Source organism: Elephantulus edwardii, unplaced genomic scaffold, assembly GCF_000299155.1.
Source record: "Elephantulus edwardii isolate Elephantulus edwardi_28Jun2011 unplaced genomic scaffold, EleEdw1.0 scaffold00004, whole genome shotgun sequence".
NCBI lineage: Eukaryota > Metazoa > Chordata > Mammalia > Macroscelidea > Macroscelididae > Elephantulus > Elephantulus edwardii.
Window position 1 is genome coordinate 12,225,930 of NW_006399754.1, and position 19,122 is coordinate 12,245,051.

Consider the following 19,122-nt stretch of genomic DNA (forward strand, 5'->3'; position numbering starts at 1 on the left):
AAAATGGGACTGACATCAGGGTTAAGGGAAGGTAGAGAAGGAGGGGAGGAATGATGTATACTGCATTGAAACAGATGAGGGAGGTAACAGTTTAAAGGGGATATATGATTGGATATTATTGTCATGACAGGAGTCCAGAATGAAGGCTGCATAGTGGAGTGGACTTGGGGCAGGGATTGCACAACAATGAAGGAATTTTTCTTCTACTTTACAAAGAGAAGAGTGAATTGGGGGCGAGGGGGTGGGGGGGAGAAAAGTGCAACAATGAATGACTGGAAACCCTAAGTCTCTGTAAACTTTATTTAAAATGAATAAAACAACAACAAAAGAAACGTTCTTGGGAGAGCCCACAAGCTCCTAGTTTCTGTTGACTGGTCTGGTTTCTGTAGACTGGGCTCCATGTATACAGCTGGAGAGAGAATAAGGAAGACTAAAGAATTATTGATGTCTCAGAATGATGATTCTGGCAAAGACTATTACTATACTGTGGATTATTCTTGTGGCCTTGTAGGGAGTTGCTCTTTCTGGCCCTTCAAATCCACCAGTGGCTCCTTGGGAGAAAGACAGGTGACTCCTCACATGCAGTTCACCACCCAGAAAAACCACTAGAGCCTCGATCGTGAGTTGGTTCCGGCAGGCGACGAGTTTCTGAGTTTGAGTCTTAGAAGAAAGGCAGCTAGAAAACTCCTTAAAAGCAAGGATGGTGGGACTTCAGCTTCCTCACTTGGGATATGTTATCAGGAAGGGTCAGGTCCCAGAGAAGAACATCTTGCTTGGTAAAGTGGAAGGTCAGCAAAAAAGGAGAGACTAAAGGGCCGCACAACGGCTGGCCTAACAGAAGCACCACGGCGGCCGTGAGGCCAGCACGGGGCCAGCCGGGTTCATGCTGTTGTTCGGTTCATTCTGTTCCCCACAGGAAAGTCTTAAATTGGATCTTAGCCAACAGCACCCAAGAACAACACGCTAAGAGCTGCCTTTCAGAGCCGCAAATACAAGGCACAGGACAATGGGGCCAAAACGGGCCCTCACATGGCTGCCCCAACATTTCTCTTCATGCCTCTTCATTTCTCGCAGACGATGAAAATGAGCCGTGTGTCCTCCGTGTGCGCTGAGAGTAGACACATGTCACTTCAGGGTTGTCCTGAGGACGGGGGTTCTTACAGGTGGAAGGGGCAGGGGGAACGGAGGGCCTGTGGTTGTGAGCCGTAGCTTCTTACACAATGGCATCTGTGATGCGTGGACTTGATTTATGGGTGGTGCAAATAATTAATGTTCTTGGCTACTAGTTTAAAGGTCTGAGGTTCGAGTTCATCCAAAGATGCCTCAGAAGAAAACCCCCTCCAAAAAACCAGCCATTGCAATGTCAGCAGAGTTGTCCTGTGACGCATGCACCCGCCCAGAACTACAGTGAACTCCATCGCAGCGGACGACCTGGGGTGCTGGCGGGTTGGTTTTAATATTAGATTGTGTTTCTGGTGAAGGTTTACAATAGCAGTTGAGGTTCCCATTCAACAATTACTAGATAAACGATTTCTATTCTTCACAATTCAGGAACATTGTCAAAACTTTTGTTCTCATTGTTCCATTCCCATAAATCTAGTTGCCCTGGCCCTGGCCCTGGTTTAAACTTGACTGTACCCTAGACGAGATGGACTTATACAGAAACTGGGGCAAGGAGGATGGGTGTGTCGGAGTCAGTGAGACTGGCTCAGGCCAGGGCAGGCTTCAGAGCTGCTGCACATAGGGTCGCTATGAGCCACAGGCAACTAGATGGCACATAACAACAACAACAACGACCTCACAGAGGGGATGGTCACAGCTGACCCTCCACTAAATTTCTGAGGCTGTAAATCACAGGTGGTGATGCCCGATCTCTCTTCTGCAGGGCCGCCGTTGGATTTGAACTGCTGGAGAGGTACCGCCTTTTGATCAGCAGTGCAACGCTCTGTGAACTCCATCGCCAGCCAGCGCTCCGAGGGTTCCAGACACGCAATCTCCTCCAGGCGTGCAGAACTCACAGGTGACAGCGATGATTTTCTGCACTAGCCTTGGTTCGCTAACAGAGGGCCTCACGGGTTTTGGTTTTAAGGTTTGAAGGGCCTCTCAGGCTATAATCAGAGGGGAGCCCTCTGAGCTCAATCAGTCCTGCATATCTGAGTGTTGTCACTGTTTGATTTTTTAGAACTGGAGCCTCTGCCCTGCATTCTGCTCTGTCTGCAGCGCTGTCTGTTGCAGCATTGGTCAGAGGGTCAACAGTGGTCGGTGAGAGCCGTTCTTCTCGTCTCGGGGTGGATGAATTCAGGCTCTTGTGCACTGTGAGTTCTGCTGACCAGTTTCTTCTTTACGTCTTTGGTCGTATTCCTCCTCTTTTGCTCGAACGGTCTACCTGCACAATTTTATGATCCCAGAAGCCACTTCCCTAACTGGATACTGACAATCAACTTGATGAACTATATGATGTCCCATAAGACTATGACGCTAAACCTTCAAACCCAGGAAGCAAATGCCATGAGGTAATTGGTTCTAAGAAGTATTTCCAAAGCCTCACATACTTTGGACATGTTGCTAGGAGAGGTTGCTCCTCTGAGAGAGGCTTGGAAAGGTGCAGGGTCAGTGACGAGAAGACGACCCTCAATGAGGCGGACCGACAGTGACCGCAGCATTGGGCTCGAGTGTGTCAGATGATGAGGACGGCACAGGACTGCGCAGGGTGCAGGCCTGTTGTTCACGGGGTTGCCACAAGTCCTGTAGGACCTCGATGGCATCTAACAAGTATCCGCCACTGTGGCCTCTAGGTGTTTCATTTCTGTATCCACAAAGTAGATGCTAACGGTCCCAGACACACACCTACACAAGCCTGTCCCATGGCGGACAGGCCTGAGCATCTGAAAACAGCCCAGCAGGAAGGGCCTGAGCCAGCGACTGCGCGAATACTCACGGTCATGCCGTAGAGGGGCAGCTGCCCGTGGACCTTGAACTGATTGGAGGCCGTCAGCCCTCGGCTGGTGTACAGCAGGACGTCATTGAACTAGGAAAGCAAGGAGAAACGCAGATGAAAGGGAGTCTCCGGCAGAAAGCAGGATGCGCTTCGGTGTGTTTTAGTTCTATTTTTTTATTATTAATTTTAATGAACGTTTACAGAGACTTCGGATTTCCATTCATTCATTGTTGCATTTTTATCTCTGCCCACTCCCTCCCACCCAATTCCCTCTTTTCTTTGAAAAGTAAAAGAAAAATTCTTTCATTTTTATACAATCCCTCACCCCAAGTCCACTCCTTCATTCTGGACTCCTGTCATGACAATAATACCCAATCATATATCCCTTTTAAGCAGTTCTCTCCCTCATCTGTTACAATGCAATGTACATTATTTATCCCCACTTTCTCAGTCTCCCCTCAGCCCCGATGTCAGTCCCGTTTTTACAACAATAGCACTATGCAATATTTGTCCTTTTGTGACTGAGCTATTTCACCCAGCATAATGTCTGCCAGGGTCATTACAGTTCATTGCTCACAGGGACTGGATCTGACCACCTGAGACTGCTCTTGGCCCAAGGACCCTCCCCACCCAAGGGCCTCAAGTGTTTTGGGGGATCACAGGGCAGGCAAAGCCTTCTCACCACTTACCAGGAAAAACATGCGCTGCTGCAGCCCCTTCCCAGAGAGCTTGCTGAGGCTTCCCAGGCGGATGAACTCCTGAGAAGAAAACACCAGAGTCGGCTGAGCGCCTGCAAACCTGTACCAATGCAGTCCGAGTTCCGCCAGGCCTCCCTTCTCACGGTAAGACAACAGCAAATATTGAGTGCTCCCTGCTACTGTCAATCAATCCACTGTACGTGGATTTACAACCAATACCCGTGGCAATGGCAGGCAGGACATCTAAAGACATGTTGCACTGGGGAAATCTGCTGTCAAGGCCCTCTCCAAAGAGCCAAAGATGTCAATGTAAAGACTCAAGAGTGCCTGAGCCAAGCCATAGTAGTTTTTAATGCATATGCAAGTTGGAAAATGAGTAAGAAATACCAAAGAAGCACTAATGCCTCTGGGCTGGTGTGGGTGAAAACATTCTGAAGAAGGGAGGTCTGGTGGCTTCCTACACTGCAATCTCAGTGGAGTGTGGTTCGAATCCACCAGACACTCTGCTGGAGAAGGAGGGACAATCTCCTCCTGTACCAGTCAGATCTTATTTGACAGTTGTTGTTGTTGTTAATGCCCTTCAGTCATGGACGACTCATAGCGACCCTATGAACTTTCTTCGTTTCTCCAAGTTCACATGGTTTCCAGAGGCCAGCTATTTTGGAAGTGGATGCCTCTCCTGCTCACACACAAAATAATAGTAAAAAAAGATTTTAAAAAAAACCCCAAAACATTCTGAGTATCCAATACACTGCTGAAACCTGGTCTCACATACTTTGGGCATGTTTTCAGGAGGGGTCAGTCCTTGGAAGAAGATAGCATGCTGGAAAGGGTCAGCGCATAAAAGGAAGACCCTTAACAAGACGACTGGAATAAAGAGCTTGAACGTGTCGAAGACTGTGAAGTTGGAACGGGACAGCTCATGGATCTGATCTGTTGTTCTCAGGGTCACTAGGAGTCCTAGTCTACTCGACAGCACCTAACAGGAACAATGCTGTGTCGCAGGTACTGAGCTGTCCAATTTCTAAGCGTCACCAGGAGCTCCTGCGGCAGGCCAACTTCCTTTAGCAGAAGAAACAAAGCAGCAAGTCAAGGACTACCCAGCTGGTGTGTTGTGGGGGAGGAACCCCTCAGGACTGAGGACAAATGCACTTTACCATCAGGCCCCTGAGACATCTGCAAGGTGCAAGTCACTTCTTGTGGGCCTGGAATCAAAGACTGATGTGGTGACAGTATGGCATATTTTGGATAACAACAAAGTAACACTTTTGAGTGCCTCAGAAGTGTATAATATTGTTGTTGTTAGGATTGATTTCTCCTGATAACAACATTGTGAGAAGGGACAGAACTGCCCCATGGGGTTTTCTAGACTGTAATCTTTAGGACCACATCATCAGGTCTAGCTTCCAAGACAGTTGGCTGAATTTGAACCACCAACTTTTCAGTCAGAAGTCAAGTGCTTAACTACTGCACCACCAGGGCTCCTGGGCACTGTTGGAAATCGGCAATATTATATGAGGAAATGGTGCTTCAGAGAAACTGCTTGTAGACTGAAGAGTGACAGGGAATGAGGAACAGTAACCCTGAAGAGCTGTGCTCACTCTTGTTCAAACAAACTGACATGCATATTCCAGCTGTTCTGCTGGGACTCAGCTGCTCCTTGTGTGGGTCTGGGAGCCCCGCAAAAATGAGTAAAGGGAACGAGTGCTCCACTCCATGGGGTGTCAGTCACAGCACGCTGCGAGGCTCTGCACTCAGGAGTTTAGGTCTCAGGTCTTGAGGTGGAAGGTGTCTCTTTCCAAGAAAGTATTCCTTTTCTATTTTTTTAAAATTCCTTTTCTATTTAAAAACCACTGAAAGAGATAACAAGAAAATTCCCCCAAGATACTTCAGTTCCTGCTGTTCTCTTTCAGAAAGAAATCCAAGGGTCTCCAGGTTTACATGTTGAAGAAAACCACCAAAAGCTTCTATTGTGGCCCCTGTTCCCAATCTATTCCTTTTCCTGAAAAGGAGTGCAGTCCATCGTTTTCTGGAGGGCCATTTCTGGAAAACTCTTTTGGCACACCACCCCTGTGACGCCCGCTATGGAAACACCCGCTAAGGCCTGGCGCAATGCCTGGGGCCTTTGTGTCTCGGGCAAATGCGGCCTCTGGGCCCTGAATTATGCCTGGAGGCATGCTTAGAGCCACCAGACTGCAGGTGGCTGAGTGGTGCCTTGAAAGCAGTGCTCACCGTTTCATATTCTGGAAGGAGACAAATCGATCAGAACCTGACTTCTAGCCGTTACGCTGTTCGAGAATTCAACACTCAGGATCATCCACTAGCCTGGAGCGCGTGGTGCTTTCTTATGGCCTTCCCTCCAAGGACCTCTTTTCCCCCATTTCTTTCAGGGTTGACTTGAAACAGTGAATGCGTATGAGGCAGCTTATGGGGCAAACGTGGTAGAGTAAGGCCAGGGTGCCGTTAAGAGCCAGCATTCCACTGCTGATTTCACCCTGATCAATAATAATAACTCTTACTGATTGAATTATATCCTTCCCCTTCCAGATATGTGTTGAAGCCCTAAGCCTTACATAAAAATAACCACTTTGAAATGGGAGTTTCCTTTTTTTCTATTAAAGTTGCTCTGGTGGAGAGTTTTGTTGTTAACGTCCAGGAAGTACCTCTCGCTAACAGTTCAAATCCACCAGCTGCTCCATGGGAGAAAACAGGCAGCTTCCTCCCTGGCAATTTACAACCTCAGAAACCCAATGGAGGGACAGTTATGTGTCCATTCCAACTCGATGGCAACGTGTTTGAAGGGTTTTATTTTTGTTTTAGTTTCTGTTATGTTAACAAGATCATGCTACATAGAAAACTCACCCAAATGCTGCCACACTGCATCTAACTGGACCCCATTCATAGCTCACCATCCACTGAATTTCCAACGCTATAAAACACACAGGATCTTTTTCACATGGAGCAACTGGCGGATTTGAACCTCTTGAGAAGCAAGACCTTTGGGTTCACAGCACAACTGTCTATAGACTATGCCACCAGACTGGAGACAGTAAATGAGGATGTAAATCAAGTCCCTTCTGAGTAATGTCTTATAAAAGGAGAACTGAGAGACAAACAAGGGTGTGAGAGCATGTGAAACTGAGGTGGTGAACCTGCAACCCTCGGAACACCCAAGGGGGCTCTGGTGGCCTCGTGTTAAGGAGGGGCACAGCCAACATGAAGGCACACAGTTCAAAGCCACCAGCTGCTCTGGGGGGACAGATGGGCAGTCTCTTCCCGTGAGATTTACTGCCTCTGAAAACCCGCTGGAGGGTCAACTGTGTCTGATCCGATTCAATAGTACATAACAACAAGAGAGAGGAGCACCAAAGAGTGTTGGCAGCTATGAGAGCCAGGAAGAGATAAAGAATCTTCTCCCAGAGCTCACAGCCTGAACGTGGACTTCCAGCCACCTGAACGATGAGTGCTTTACAGTCACCCGCTGGTGGACCTTTCTTATGGTAGCGATAGGAAAGGAAGACCAGGCTCTCTGAAGAGCTTCGCCCTCTACCCAGTTGGTACGTGACAGCACTGGTCCCTGGCTCAATGCTCTTGGCGTTTTCTACAATGCGGGGCTTGTATATAAAGGAGTTCTGCTGCTGTAGTGTGTAGGGTGCTGCTCTGCTCATCAAAAGGTTACGTGTCTCTAGTGGTTCAAATCCACCAGCAGCTTTTAAGGAGCTAGAGGGACAATCTCCTCTCATTAAGATTTACAGCCTCAGAATTCTGACGGTGGGTGAGATGCAATGAAATCAGAATCGACTTGATGGAAATTCTGGAAGGCTGCAAAATGAGTCAGACGGCTTGACTTTTGAGTGCTTCATACCCGATAAAACCAAACCCCAACACCCTCTGGGCAAGCCAATTCTATTTGGGGCTCTTTTTACATATTAAATTTCTTTTCATCCTATGGCCAATGGGAAGGACACAGCTGTCCTTCCATTTGAATAATCTGCTGGCATGAGAGACCAGGGAGTAAGAGGGCCTTGATTTATTCCCAGGGTAGGGATTTCTTTTCTCTCTCCTGTTACCTGGAAGGAATTTTGCACAGGGAGCACAAGAGGAGGTAAGTTTCAATAGGTGAGGATCCTATTTCTAACGGAGCTAGAATTTGAACCCCAGGCCTGAGTACTCGAACCCAGTGCCCTTTTCACTCTACTGTGAGAACTATGTCTTCAAAAGAGGAAATTATTTTCCCCCCAAATTTTATTTTTTTGTGTGTGTGCATGTACCATGAAATCAGATCTGACTAGTACAGGAGGATATTGTCCCTCCTTCTCCAGCAGAGCATCTGGTGGATTCAAACCATGCACCTCTGGGATTGCAGTGCAGCTTTTTTTTTTTTTTTTAAATTTTATTATTTTGTGTGTGTACCATCAAATCAGATCTGACTGGTACAGGAGGAGATTGTTCCTCCTTCTCCAGAAGAGCATCTGGTGGATTTGAACCGTTCACCTCAGGGATTGCAGTATACTTTCTTGCCACTAGGCCACCAAAGCTCGTCACAGTGCTGCTTCTTGCTGCTAGACCACCAGAGCTCGCCAAAAGATGAAATTCTTTACAGAGGGTCTGTCTGTCCTGTAGCATGCTGTGCTGAATAATTTATAACATTAGATATTAAGAGAAAATTACACAGATTCCATGGGGCTTTTCGGAAGGGTTCCTCACGGATGAGTAAATGTGGTTTGCCGAGGGCAAGCAGGATTTCCTCACCAGCAGAGCAGAAGCAAATCCCAGCTTTAATTTTCACTCAGCTCGTACCACATAACTCCTCTGAAAATCCCATGCAACTCCTGTTTTCAGGCAGTTTTATAATTAGGTTTCTTGACAAGAATACCCAGATACACAGGGAGAGTTCCTGCTCTTTCCTGAGTTGACACATTTTGGCTTTCTAGGGCAGCCACCTGTCAGAGAAGGTGAGTTCCCTGGAACACTGGGAAGGCAGCCACGCAGGAGATCAAAAGGTGACACTTCTCATGGGAGCCCAGCTGACACACTCTTTGAGATGGCTACTGGGGTTAAAGAGCCGAGGGGGAGATCTGAAGAGATGCTGAATTGAAGAACATTTCTGATTCCTGTGGAGCTTCCTAGGAGGGTAACTGAGAAAATGGCACATGAGGCTATGCTGTAAAGCCCAATGGAAGGACTGTGTCTGCATAACAAGACCCCATTTCACTGGGGCTGAACTTCACGTAACAAGGTGTGCTGGGAAATGAAAGTCAAAGGTCCAAATGAACTGCCTCATTTCCAGAACAGTTTTCTAGGTAAATGTCATTTTAATTCCTAGTTAAAATTAAATTATGTACAGAAAACACACTCTCTAAAATCAGCTTTCACACTTGCTCAGGAATTGACAGCACGCTTTCATGAAAGCCTGGCTTTTGATCACTATTTCCCCCATTTTAATGCTTTCCAAAAAATTAATTTTAATTAAAGTTTACAGAGACGTAGGGTTTTCAGTCATTCACTGTTGCACTTTTCTCCCTGTCCACTCTCTCCCCTCAGTTAGCACTTCTCTTTAAAAAGTAAAAAAAACAAAACAAAACAAAAAAAAGTAAAAAAAAAATTCTTTCATTGTTATACAATCCTTCTCTCTCCAAGTCCATTCCACAACGCAGCCTTCATTCTGGACTTTTGTCCTGACAATAATACCTAATCATATATCCCTTTTAAACATTTCTCTCCCTCACCTGTTTCAATGCAGGATATATTCTTTATCCCCTCTTTCTCAGACTTCCCATATTTTTTTAAAAAGAACTTTTCACATTTTAAAAAAATAACTTTATCTCCTATTTCCACCAACCAAGTTTCTTTAAAAAAAATAAAATGTGGTTGTTGTTATGTGCTGTCGAGTTGCCTGTGGCCCATAACGACCCTATCTATGTACAGCAGCTCTGAAGCCTGCCCTGTCTCACTAATTCCGACACACCAACCTCCATTGCTCCAGTCACTGAATCACAATCCGTCTCATCCGTGGTCTTCCTCTCCTGCACTGTCTGTCCTTCCACCCTTCCAAGCATGATGTCCCTCTCCAAGGACAAGAAAATAGGTCACCTCAAGTCCTTTCTGTTTAGGCGCCACCGAATCACTACTTCTCATAGCGACTCTGGACAACAGATGTGAACCGTCCCTATCCTGTTCCTCTCCTGCACTGTCTGTCCTTCCACCCTTCCAAGCATGATGTCCCTCTCCAAGGACAAGAAAATAGGTCACCTCAAGTCCTTTCTGTTTAGGCGCCACCGAATCACTACTTCTCATAGCGACTCTGGACAACAGATGTGAACCGTCCCTATCCTGTGCCACCCTCATGTCTCCGACGTGCTCACTACACAGTCGTCGTGTCAGCCCCTTCGGCTGAAGGTCTTCCTCTCTTTCCCTAACCCTCCATCCTTCTCAGCATGGTGTCTTTTCCCAAGGACTGGTCCCTCCTGACAACATGTCCAAAGGCCTGAGATGGGAGTTTAAAGAGTAACATGCACCTAGATCCAAACCATCCTATTTTCTCTACTGATTCTTAGGCATCTGAAAATCAGACAATGAATAAAAAATGACAGAAGAAATATCTTTGAATGATGACAATGAAGAAGAGGAGTGAATACTCCATGGATTGTTAAAAGGATAAACAAAAGAAAAAAAAAAATTCTGACTTGAGAGTGTTAATATTCAAAGGATTAAAATTTCAGTCATTTAAATGGCTTCTTCCTGGCTGCATCCCAAATGCATGCCAAGAGCCTGCCACTCACCCTTCCTGGAATCACGAGATTGTCGATGCCAAGCAAATCCTTCTTGAGTTCATGCAGCTTCTGCAAATTCTCCATTTTGATCATCGTACCGTGAAGTTGTGCCACCATTTCCGTAATCTCTGCCAAAGCAGCTAATTAAAGAAAAAGACACAATCTGTGGTATTAATGGCAGCCTTTGCCCCCAACATCTTTAAGCTCAACTCCTAAGGATAATATCCTGCAGTAGCTGCCCTGTTAGAAGCTGTGCTTCTAGCAAAAAACACTGCTAGCCCCTGAAATAAACATGAAGCAACTTACTTTATGTGAGCATGGCTTTACTTCCCAAAGACATCTGGCAAATGTAACTGACCCATTTACAGCTAAGGGGCACACAGCTGTCCTGCCATTTGAATAATTGGTTGGCACAGAGAGACCTGGGAGTAGGAGTGCCTTGATTTTTATTCTCAGGGGACAGAAGAGAAGTTTTTCTCTCTCTTGTTACCTGGAAAGCATTCACTGAGCATAAAACAACGTCAAGGGGAGCTCTGGTGGCCTAGTGGCAAGGAGCTGCAACTACAATCCCAGAGGCACACGGTTCGAATCCACCAGATGCTCTGCCGGGAAAAGGAGGAACAATCTCCTCCTGTACCAGTCAGATCTGATTTGACAGTACACTCACACACACACACACACACACAAAAACAAAACAAAACCACAAAACAAACAAACAAACAAAAAAAAACAACGTCATTGAAATGTCTGGGGCAAAATGCCTGGGTCACTTGTGAGAGGGTCCAATTAGCTTTGGTAACACTTTGGGTAATGACTACCCAAGCACATCCATTTCTTCCCTCTGTTGGCATCACTATATAGTAAGGTGCTTGCAAAGGGTAACTACAAAATTGACATTTTCTCAAAATATGGGCATCTCCCTCTCTGTCAGCTGCCCACTATGTGGAAGGAGCTAACATGCAGTTAATTCAAGTGGGAAGGACATTCGAAGTCATAGTTAATAGAGCAGCTGGGTATATGTAGTTTTTGTCAAAAACTGTAATGAAAAGACAGACACACCAAAATACTTATCAACATAACAACTTCTACACAATTTAGTGACAATGATTACATTTATTCCACATTGGATGAGCATTAGTCTCTACTCTCTCCCAAAATGTTCACATTTATAATACCTCCCCATGAAAGCAAGAAGTAATTATAGACTGAACTTTTAGTCTTCAGAACACTCAATAGCCTTCCTCTCTGCAGCATTTCAGCTTTGGGAACAAAGCATTTTGTTTTCTACTTTCTCCCTGGGGATGCAAATGATACACTCCCAGATTAGATTTATCTCAGAACGCTGTGTCTCAGTTATCATGATGATCACAGCTTTCCTTATTTTCTGACATCATCACCCCACTGGGTTCAGCAATCATTAACTCTCATAGACACCGTGTCAGAACTGATTCACAGCTGACCCCAAAGATGGTTTCTGAGGCTGTAAATTATACAGGAAGATTGTCCATTGTTCTCCAAGGAGCTTCTGTTTGATTCAAACTTCCAGAAAGGTGCAGCTTCTGAGCTAGCCATGTAACTCCCTAGAGACCATACCACAAGAGCCCCCCAGTAAGCATTTACTGGGCACCAACTGCTGAACAGGTGGGAGGAAGGACGCTCTAAGAGAAAAGACAGAGTCAGATCCCTCAGGTGCTCATGGAGCACAGCATCCGGGTACCTTCGACCTTCATTTTCTTACATGAAGAACAGATATACCTTCAGCATGAGAATATATGTTCCAACACACCTTGTCTTCCTCAGCTTTCCTACAATGACGCCACTTGAGGTGTAAGCTTGATAATAAAGCAATTAAACACAGTTTTCCATTTAATTGCCAACGAAAGACTACTTCTGCTCTATAAGGTATAGTAAAAAATTAGTAAAAAGAAAATTTAGCAAATGTGTCCAAGAACAGTACACATAAAACCATTAACTTTCCTTTGCCCTCACAGGTTATGTATCTGTTCAGAGTCCCCAGCTATAGTTACTTCATTCAGACCTGGCCAATTGGTAGTGTCGATATGATGGGAAAAGTTGGGTGAGATCAGCTCAACATGAAAGATCAGTCATATGCTGGGGCCTTGAGGAGGAATGCTGCTGGGGTCTCGAAGACGAATTCACCAGGAAAAGAATAGGAGTCATGGCATGCAGCAATAATAGGAAGACCAGGAGGCAGGGGACAGCCATGGCTTGTTCCAAAGATGGACTACAGATCAGTCCAGATCATTAGCCTTTTCTTTTCTATGTCCAAGGGAGCTCTGGTGGCTTGGTGACAAGAAGCTACACTGACAACTCAAAGTCATAAAGTCCACATCCACCAGCTCCTCCACAGGAGAAGGCGGCAATCTTCTGTGCAATTTAATGTCTCTGGAAATACACTCACAGGGGTCAGCTATGACTTGGTTCCAACTTGACAGCACTTCACAAAACTAGTATCTACTTCTATGAATTGCCAATGTCTTAATGATTTTACTAAATTGGGCTATCTTTCTAGAAATTAACTTGTAGAAATGGAGACTATTACACAGCGGTTTGGAAGCAGGAGTGGTATCCACTTCCTAAACTACATGCCTATGGAAACTCTATGAACTTGGGAGAAACGATGATAGTTATCGAAAGGCTTCAGGCCTTTTGTTCATAGTGTCACTATGAGTCATGCTCGACTCAACAGCAATTAACAACAACAACAACGTATTGTTGTTGTTATGTGCTGTCGAGTTGTTTGCGACTCATAGCGACCCTATGTACAACAGCCCTAAACGCTGCTCTGTCCTGTGCCAATCTCATTGCCTCTGATACACTCATCCCGATTACCCCAGTCACTGAATCAATCCACCTCATAGAGGGTCTTCCCCTCCTGCGCTGTCCCTCCACCCTCCCAAGCATGATGTTCCTCTCCAAGGACCGGTCTCTCCTTACAACATGCCCAAAGTGTGTCAGACGAAGCCCCAGAATCCTTGCCTCCAAGGAGTAGCCTGGTTTAACCGTCTCCAGGATGAATCTGTTTGTTTTCTTGGCAGTCCATGGTACATTCAATACTCTTCTCCAACACCACAGCTCAAAGGCATCAATTCTCCTTCTATCCTCCTTGGTCACTGTCCAGCTCTCTGATGCATAACAAGTGATTGCAAAGACCATGGCCTGTATCAGGCGCACCTTAGTCTCCAGAGAGACACCGTATTGTTGGTGTTGTTATGTGGTGTTGAACTGACTATGATTCATAGTGAGCCTACGAACAACGACTCTGAACCTGGCCCTGTCTTGAGCCAACCTCGTTATCTCTGAAACACTGACTTCATTGCTAGTCACTGTTTCAATCCATCTCATCCAGGGTCTTCCTTTCCTGCACTGGTCCTGCATCCTTCCAAGCATTATGTCCTTCTCCAAAAACTGGTCCCTCCTGACAACATGCTGAAAATATGTGAGACTGAGATTCGAAGTCCTTACTTCCAAGGAACAACTTGGTTTCACCCTCTCCCGGACAGACCTGCTTGTTCTCCTGGCAGTCCATGCTATATTCCTTTTCTCCATCAACACAACTCAAAGGGATCTATTATTCTTCGATGATCCTTATTCAATGTCCAGATCTCAGATACACAACAAAAAACGGTGAAGACCATGGCCTGGATCAGGTGCACCTTAATCTCTAGATGGACATCATTGCTCTTTAGCACTCTTTAGAAGTCCCAGACAGCAGATTTTCCCAAGGCAACTTGATTAGTGCCAAGGGTGTTGAGAGTGGATCTGAGCAAGATCAAACTGTTAACAACATCAGTCTTTTCTCCATCTATCATAATACTGCCTATTGACCCAGTGGTTAAGATTTTTGTTTTCCTGATGCTAAGATTGCATATTCCATATTGAAGGCCTTGATCTTCTGCAGCAAATGCTTCAAATCCTCCTCCGTTTCTGTGAGCAAGGTTGTGTCTTCTGCATAACACAGTTTGCTGATGAATCATCTTTCAATCCTGATGCCACATTCTTCTTCATAAAGTCCCCCCTCTCACATGATCTGTTCAGCATACAGATTAAAAAGGTCTGAAAAAAGGATACATCCCTGGTGCACTTCCTTCTTTACTTTGACCCATGCAGGGTTCCCTTGTTCTGCTCAGACAACAGCTTCTTGTTCTAGGTCTAGGTTTCACACGAGCGTGATTGAGTGTGTTCTCTCCTCATGTTAGTCATGATTTGTTGTGATCCAAAGAGGCAAATGCCTTTGCATAGCTGATAAAACACAAACATTCTCTGCTTTCAGCCAAATTCCATCTGACATTAACAATTATATCCATAGTGACATAGCCTCTTCTAAACCCAGTTTAGTTTGTTTTTCTGGCATTTCTCTGTCAATGTACTGTTCTTGTCTCCCCCCGCACCCCTTCATTATTCTTCTTTTTTAAAAACATGGGATGTTTCATGAATTTGCGTGTCCTCCTTGCGCAGGGGCCATGCTCATCTTCTCTGTATCGGTCCAATTTTAGTGTATGTGCTGCTGAAGTGAGTACAGTTCTAGTTGGTTTTGGAGAATCTTCACGAAGATTTTGCGTGCCAGTGATATTAATGATAATGTGTGGTAATTTCCACATTCTACTGGATCACTGTTTTGGGGAATGGGAATAAACATGGATCTGTTACAGTCCACTGGCCAGGTTGCAACATTTCTTGGCCCAACCTGGGAAGTACAGCCAGGGCTGCAACTGTTTGTTGAAGCAGGTCAGCTGGCATTCTGTCAATACCTAGAGTCTTATTTTTTGCCAGTACCTTCATAGAGGCTTGAACTTTCTTGATCTTACGCTACTTCCTGAGATGGTTCTGTGTCAGCCGATTCTTTTTTGCACAGTGACGTTGTGTATTCCTTCCATCTTCTTCCAATGCTTCTTAGATCATTCAATACTCAGCCCACAGCATCTCTAAGTGTTGTAACTCGAGGCTTGAGTTTGTTCTTCATCTCCTTCAGCTTGAGAAATGCCATGTGAGTTCTTCCCAGATGCAGGCTGGGAGGCAGGTTGAGAGGCCTGGAGGAACAAGCCCACAGGTGCAGCACCCAGATGCAAACCAGGAGCTGTGCTGGGAGGCCTGGAGCAACAGTAAATACAGTGTAGAGACTGAGGGGTCCTTTCTAGAACAATCTTGATCTTACCACTCACCTCCTGAAAGCCTTTCCTGTCTTCCCCTTGCTTTTAGGTCTCATAAGCTTTGTTAAGACCACGGGGGGAATGACTCTCAGTTTACTTTTTCAACCTCTTCATTACACCTTCTCCATATCCCTTTGTATTCCATAACTGAGTCGCATGGGATGTCCTTCACCTTCTGGAATGTTCCATAGTCTCTCTTGGATCTTGACTCATGTTCTTCCTAATTCTTATCTTCCCATCCTCACCTCAAGCAGGAAAACTCCTATGACACTGTAGTTGTAAATTCAGAGACTTGCACTCAGAGGGGTTTTCCCTGCCCCCCAAGACCGTGTGACGCGCTCAATGAGGCCTACTATCTACGACATGGCCCAACAACGTCAGTGACTGCCCGTAAGCCCACTGGAATGTGCTTCTGTGAGGTCAGCTGCCGTGTGTACCTCCTTTATTTTCTGTTGAACACTTAGCATCAATAGCATCAACCATTGTGGTTGTGGTGTACCATCGAGTCCAAACCAACCTGTAGCTGATCTCTAGCTGGTTTTCAGAGGCGGTAAATCATACTGGAGGATTACTCAATGCGAATTTGCAGCAAGAGAGCCTGGCTGAGGGACAGATCAGGAGGAGTTTACATTTTATCCTGAGGGAATCAAGTAGCACCCAAATTTTAATCAAAGGAGTAAAAGTGGTACTTAAAAAAGATGAGTCTGTAGAACTGAGAGATAAGAGATGCTTAGAATACTTTAGGCAAGAGATAAGGGCTTCAACTCCTTAGTGAATGTTCAAATTCTTGGGAATTCTGTTCAGGGAATATGTACAGCTGGCATCTCTGTGGACAGCCCTGGTGAAGAATGCAGGGGATTCAGCAACAAGCCTCAGGGCCTTGTTCTCAAGGGGCAGACGGACCAGACCAGCGAGTACAGACATTAACAGACCACACAAATGTCCAACCACAATGGAATGGATTGAGAAATGATGGTACATTCACACAATGGAATACTCTGCAGCACGCACAAGCAATGATTTTGTAAATTACTACCTAACTTGGGAGGGACTGGAGAGCCTTATGCTAAGTGAACTAACTCTGTCCTATAAGGACAAATACTGTAAAAGACCATTATTGGAAGAGGAGTATGAGGATCCAAGGAGGAGAGGTGGGAGAAGAGGAGTGAGGATGGGCAGGGTGGGGGAGGGGAGCTTAATCATAGGGTCACACAATTTGATGGGGGGGTGGGGGTAAAGGAAAGGGGAAAGATCTGATGTGAAAAACAATGTATATGAACTTTGTAAATAAACCAGTATAAAAATTAGAAAATTATGATAATTGTATAACTTTGTGAATACATATTAAAAAACTCATTAAAATAAACACTTTAGAAAGAAAAAAAAAAACACAAAACTCTCAAGAAAAATCAGACCACACAGGAGACAGAACAACTTAAGGTCTGGTTTCTTGTGGAGAGGTTTTTTTTTTGTTTTTTTAGTTTATTTTATTATTTTTGTGTGAGTGTACCGTAAAATCAGATCTGACTGGTACAGGAGGAGATTGTCCCTCCTTCTCCGGCAGAGCATCTGGTGGATTCGAACCGTGCACCTCTGGGATTGCAGTTGCAGCTCCTTAACACTAGGCCACCAGATCTCCCCTTCTTGTGGAGAGTTTTATAGAAATATTAAAATTTAACAAAAATAATTGATCAGATACTAAAGAAGACTACCCATGATGCCTTTGAGGGAGCTCTGCTGGCCTAGTGATAAGAACCTGTGCTGAAATCCCAAAGACAGGTGGCTCAAATCCACCAGCTGCTCCGTGGGAGAAAGATGGGCAATCTCCTCTCATGCAATTAACTGCCCCTGAAAACCCACCAGAGGGTCTGCTATGGGCCAGTTCGACTTGATCGTACACCACCACCACCACCACCACCACAACATGGTACACAACATCACCACAATGCCATGCCAAGTTGTGGTGTTGGAGTACTGAATATCCCATGGACTTCAAAAAGAACAAACAGATGGCTTCGAGAAAGGGCAGACAGTGCTTCTTGGAGGCCAGGATGATGAAGCTTTGCTTCACATACTTTGGGTATTCTGTCAGGAGGAATTATTCTTTGAAAAGGGACACTATGTTTGGAAAGGTGGAGGAAGGGTCAGTGAGGAGAGGAAAACCCTCAAACAGATGGATTGACATGGTTACTGTACAAGCGGGCTCAAATGTGTCAGAGATGATGAGAATGGCAACAGGACATTGTTGTTTATGTGCTGTCGAGTCGCTTGTGACTCGCAGTGACCCTATGTACAAAAGCCCTAAGCCCTACTCTATCCTGTGCATCTCACTGTCTCCGACACACCTACTCCCACTACCCCAATCACTGAACTGATCCATCTTGTGGAGAGTATCTCTCTCTTGCACTGTCCCTCCACCCTCCCAAGCATGACGTCCCTCTCTAAGGACTGGTCCCTCGCAACATGCCCAAAGTATGTCAGGTGATGCTTCAAAATCCTTGCTTCCAAGGAGCAGCCTGGCACAGCACTGGGAAGGGTTGAAGTCTGTTGAACTTAGGGTTGCTATAAGTTGTCTTGACTCCATGGCACCTACCACCACCACCACCACCACCACTCTGTAACTATGAAAACTGAGGACACAGTTTGGACACTCCTGCTGCCCCGGGGAGCCCTCCTCCTGCAGCGGGCAGTCGGCCCGGCCCACCTTGCTCGAGGACCCCGCGTCCGGTGGCCCCCGCACCCCGCTGCCCCCGCGCACCTCGGCAGTCCCTGAAGTCCACGTGGTTCGGGGGGTGGTGCTTGCAGAGCCGCTCCAGGATCTGCTTGTAGTGCATGAGCCGGTGCAGCGGCCGCAGGAGGAAGGTGTTGAGGGGCAGGTAGCACACTTTCTGCAGCTCGAAGTCTCGACAGAAGTTCTCCAGCCGCCGCGAGCCCTTGATCCCGTGCTCCAGCCCCTCCAACGCCTCGTTGTGCTTCCACAGGTGAACCGCCAGTTGCTGAGGGGGCACAAGAGAGGGTGGGAGGGAGAGATCGTGCTCAGGAACTGACAACTGACGGATGCCATCGCTTTCGGCTGAGGAATGGACATCACTTCCGTTTTAATTATTTACATTAAGATCTCAGGATGAAATAAAAAGCTTTATTTAAAGTAGGGAGAAGTTGAAAATGAATACATATTATAAAACTTGTGCTATATATATGTATACATATGTGTATATATATATGTATGTGTGTGTGTGTGTGTGTGTGTATATATATATGATTATGTTGTTTCTGTTATGTGTGTCAGACTACTCTCTGCTCTGTCCTGTGCCAATCGCACTGTCTCCGACACTCCCATCATAGAGGGTCTTCCTCTATTGCACTGTACCTTCACCCTCCCGAGCATGACGTCCCTCTAGGTATAAAAATAAATGTAATGTTATTTATTTTATACTTCATTTTAAAAAAAAAATCTGAGGGTTTTTAAAAAATTATTATTAATTTTAATGGACATTTACAGAGGTTTTGGATTTCCATTCATTCATTGCCGCACTTTTCTC

At 45.6% G+C, this 19,122-nt stretch overlaps 1 protein-coding gene across 1 annotated transcript in view; it reads right to left on the minus strand.

Moving 5' to 3' along the window:
- FARP1 (FERM, RhoGEF (ARHGEF) and pleckstrin domain protein 1 (chondrocyte-derived)) overlaps window positions 1-19,122 on the minus strand; it is a 343,383-nt gene that overhangs the window by 13,685 nt on the left and 310,576 nt on the right. The window contains exons 17-20 of the mRNA XM_006879564.1: window positions 18,339-18,576; window positions 10,419-10,549; window positions 3,628-3,696; window positions 2,939-3,028 (exon numbers count right to left, since the gene is read on the minus strand). Coding sequence (XP_006879626.1) covers window positions 2,939-3,028; window positions 3,628-3,696; window positions 10,419-10,549; window positions 18,339-18,576 — 528 coding nt within the window. The remainder of the gene's footprint in view (window positions 1-2,938; window positions 3,029-3,627; window positions 3,697-10,418; window positions 10,550-18,338; window positions 18,577-19,122) is intronic.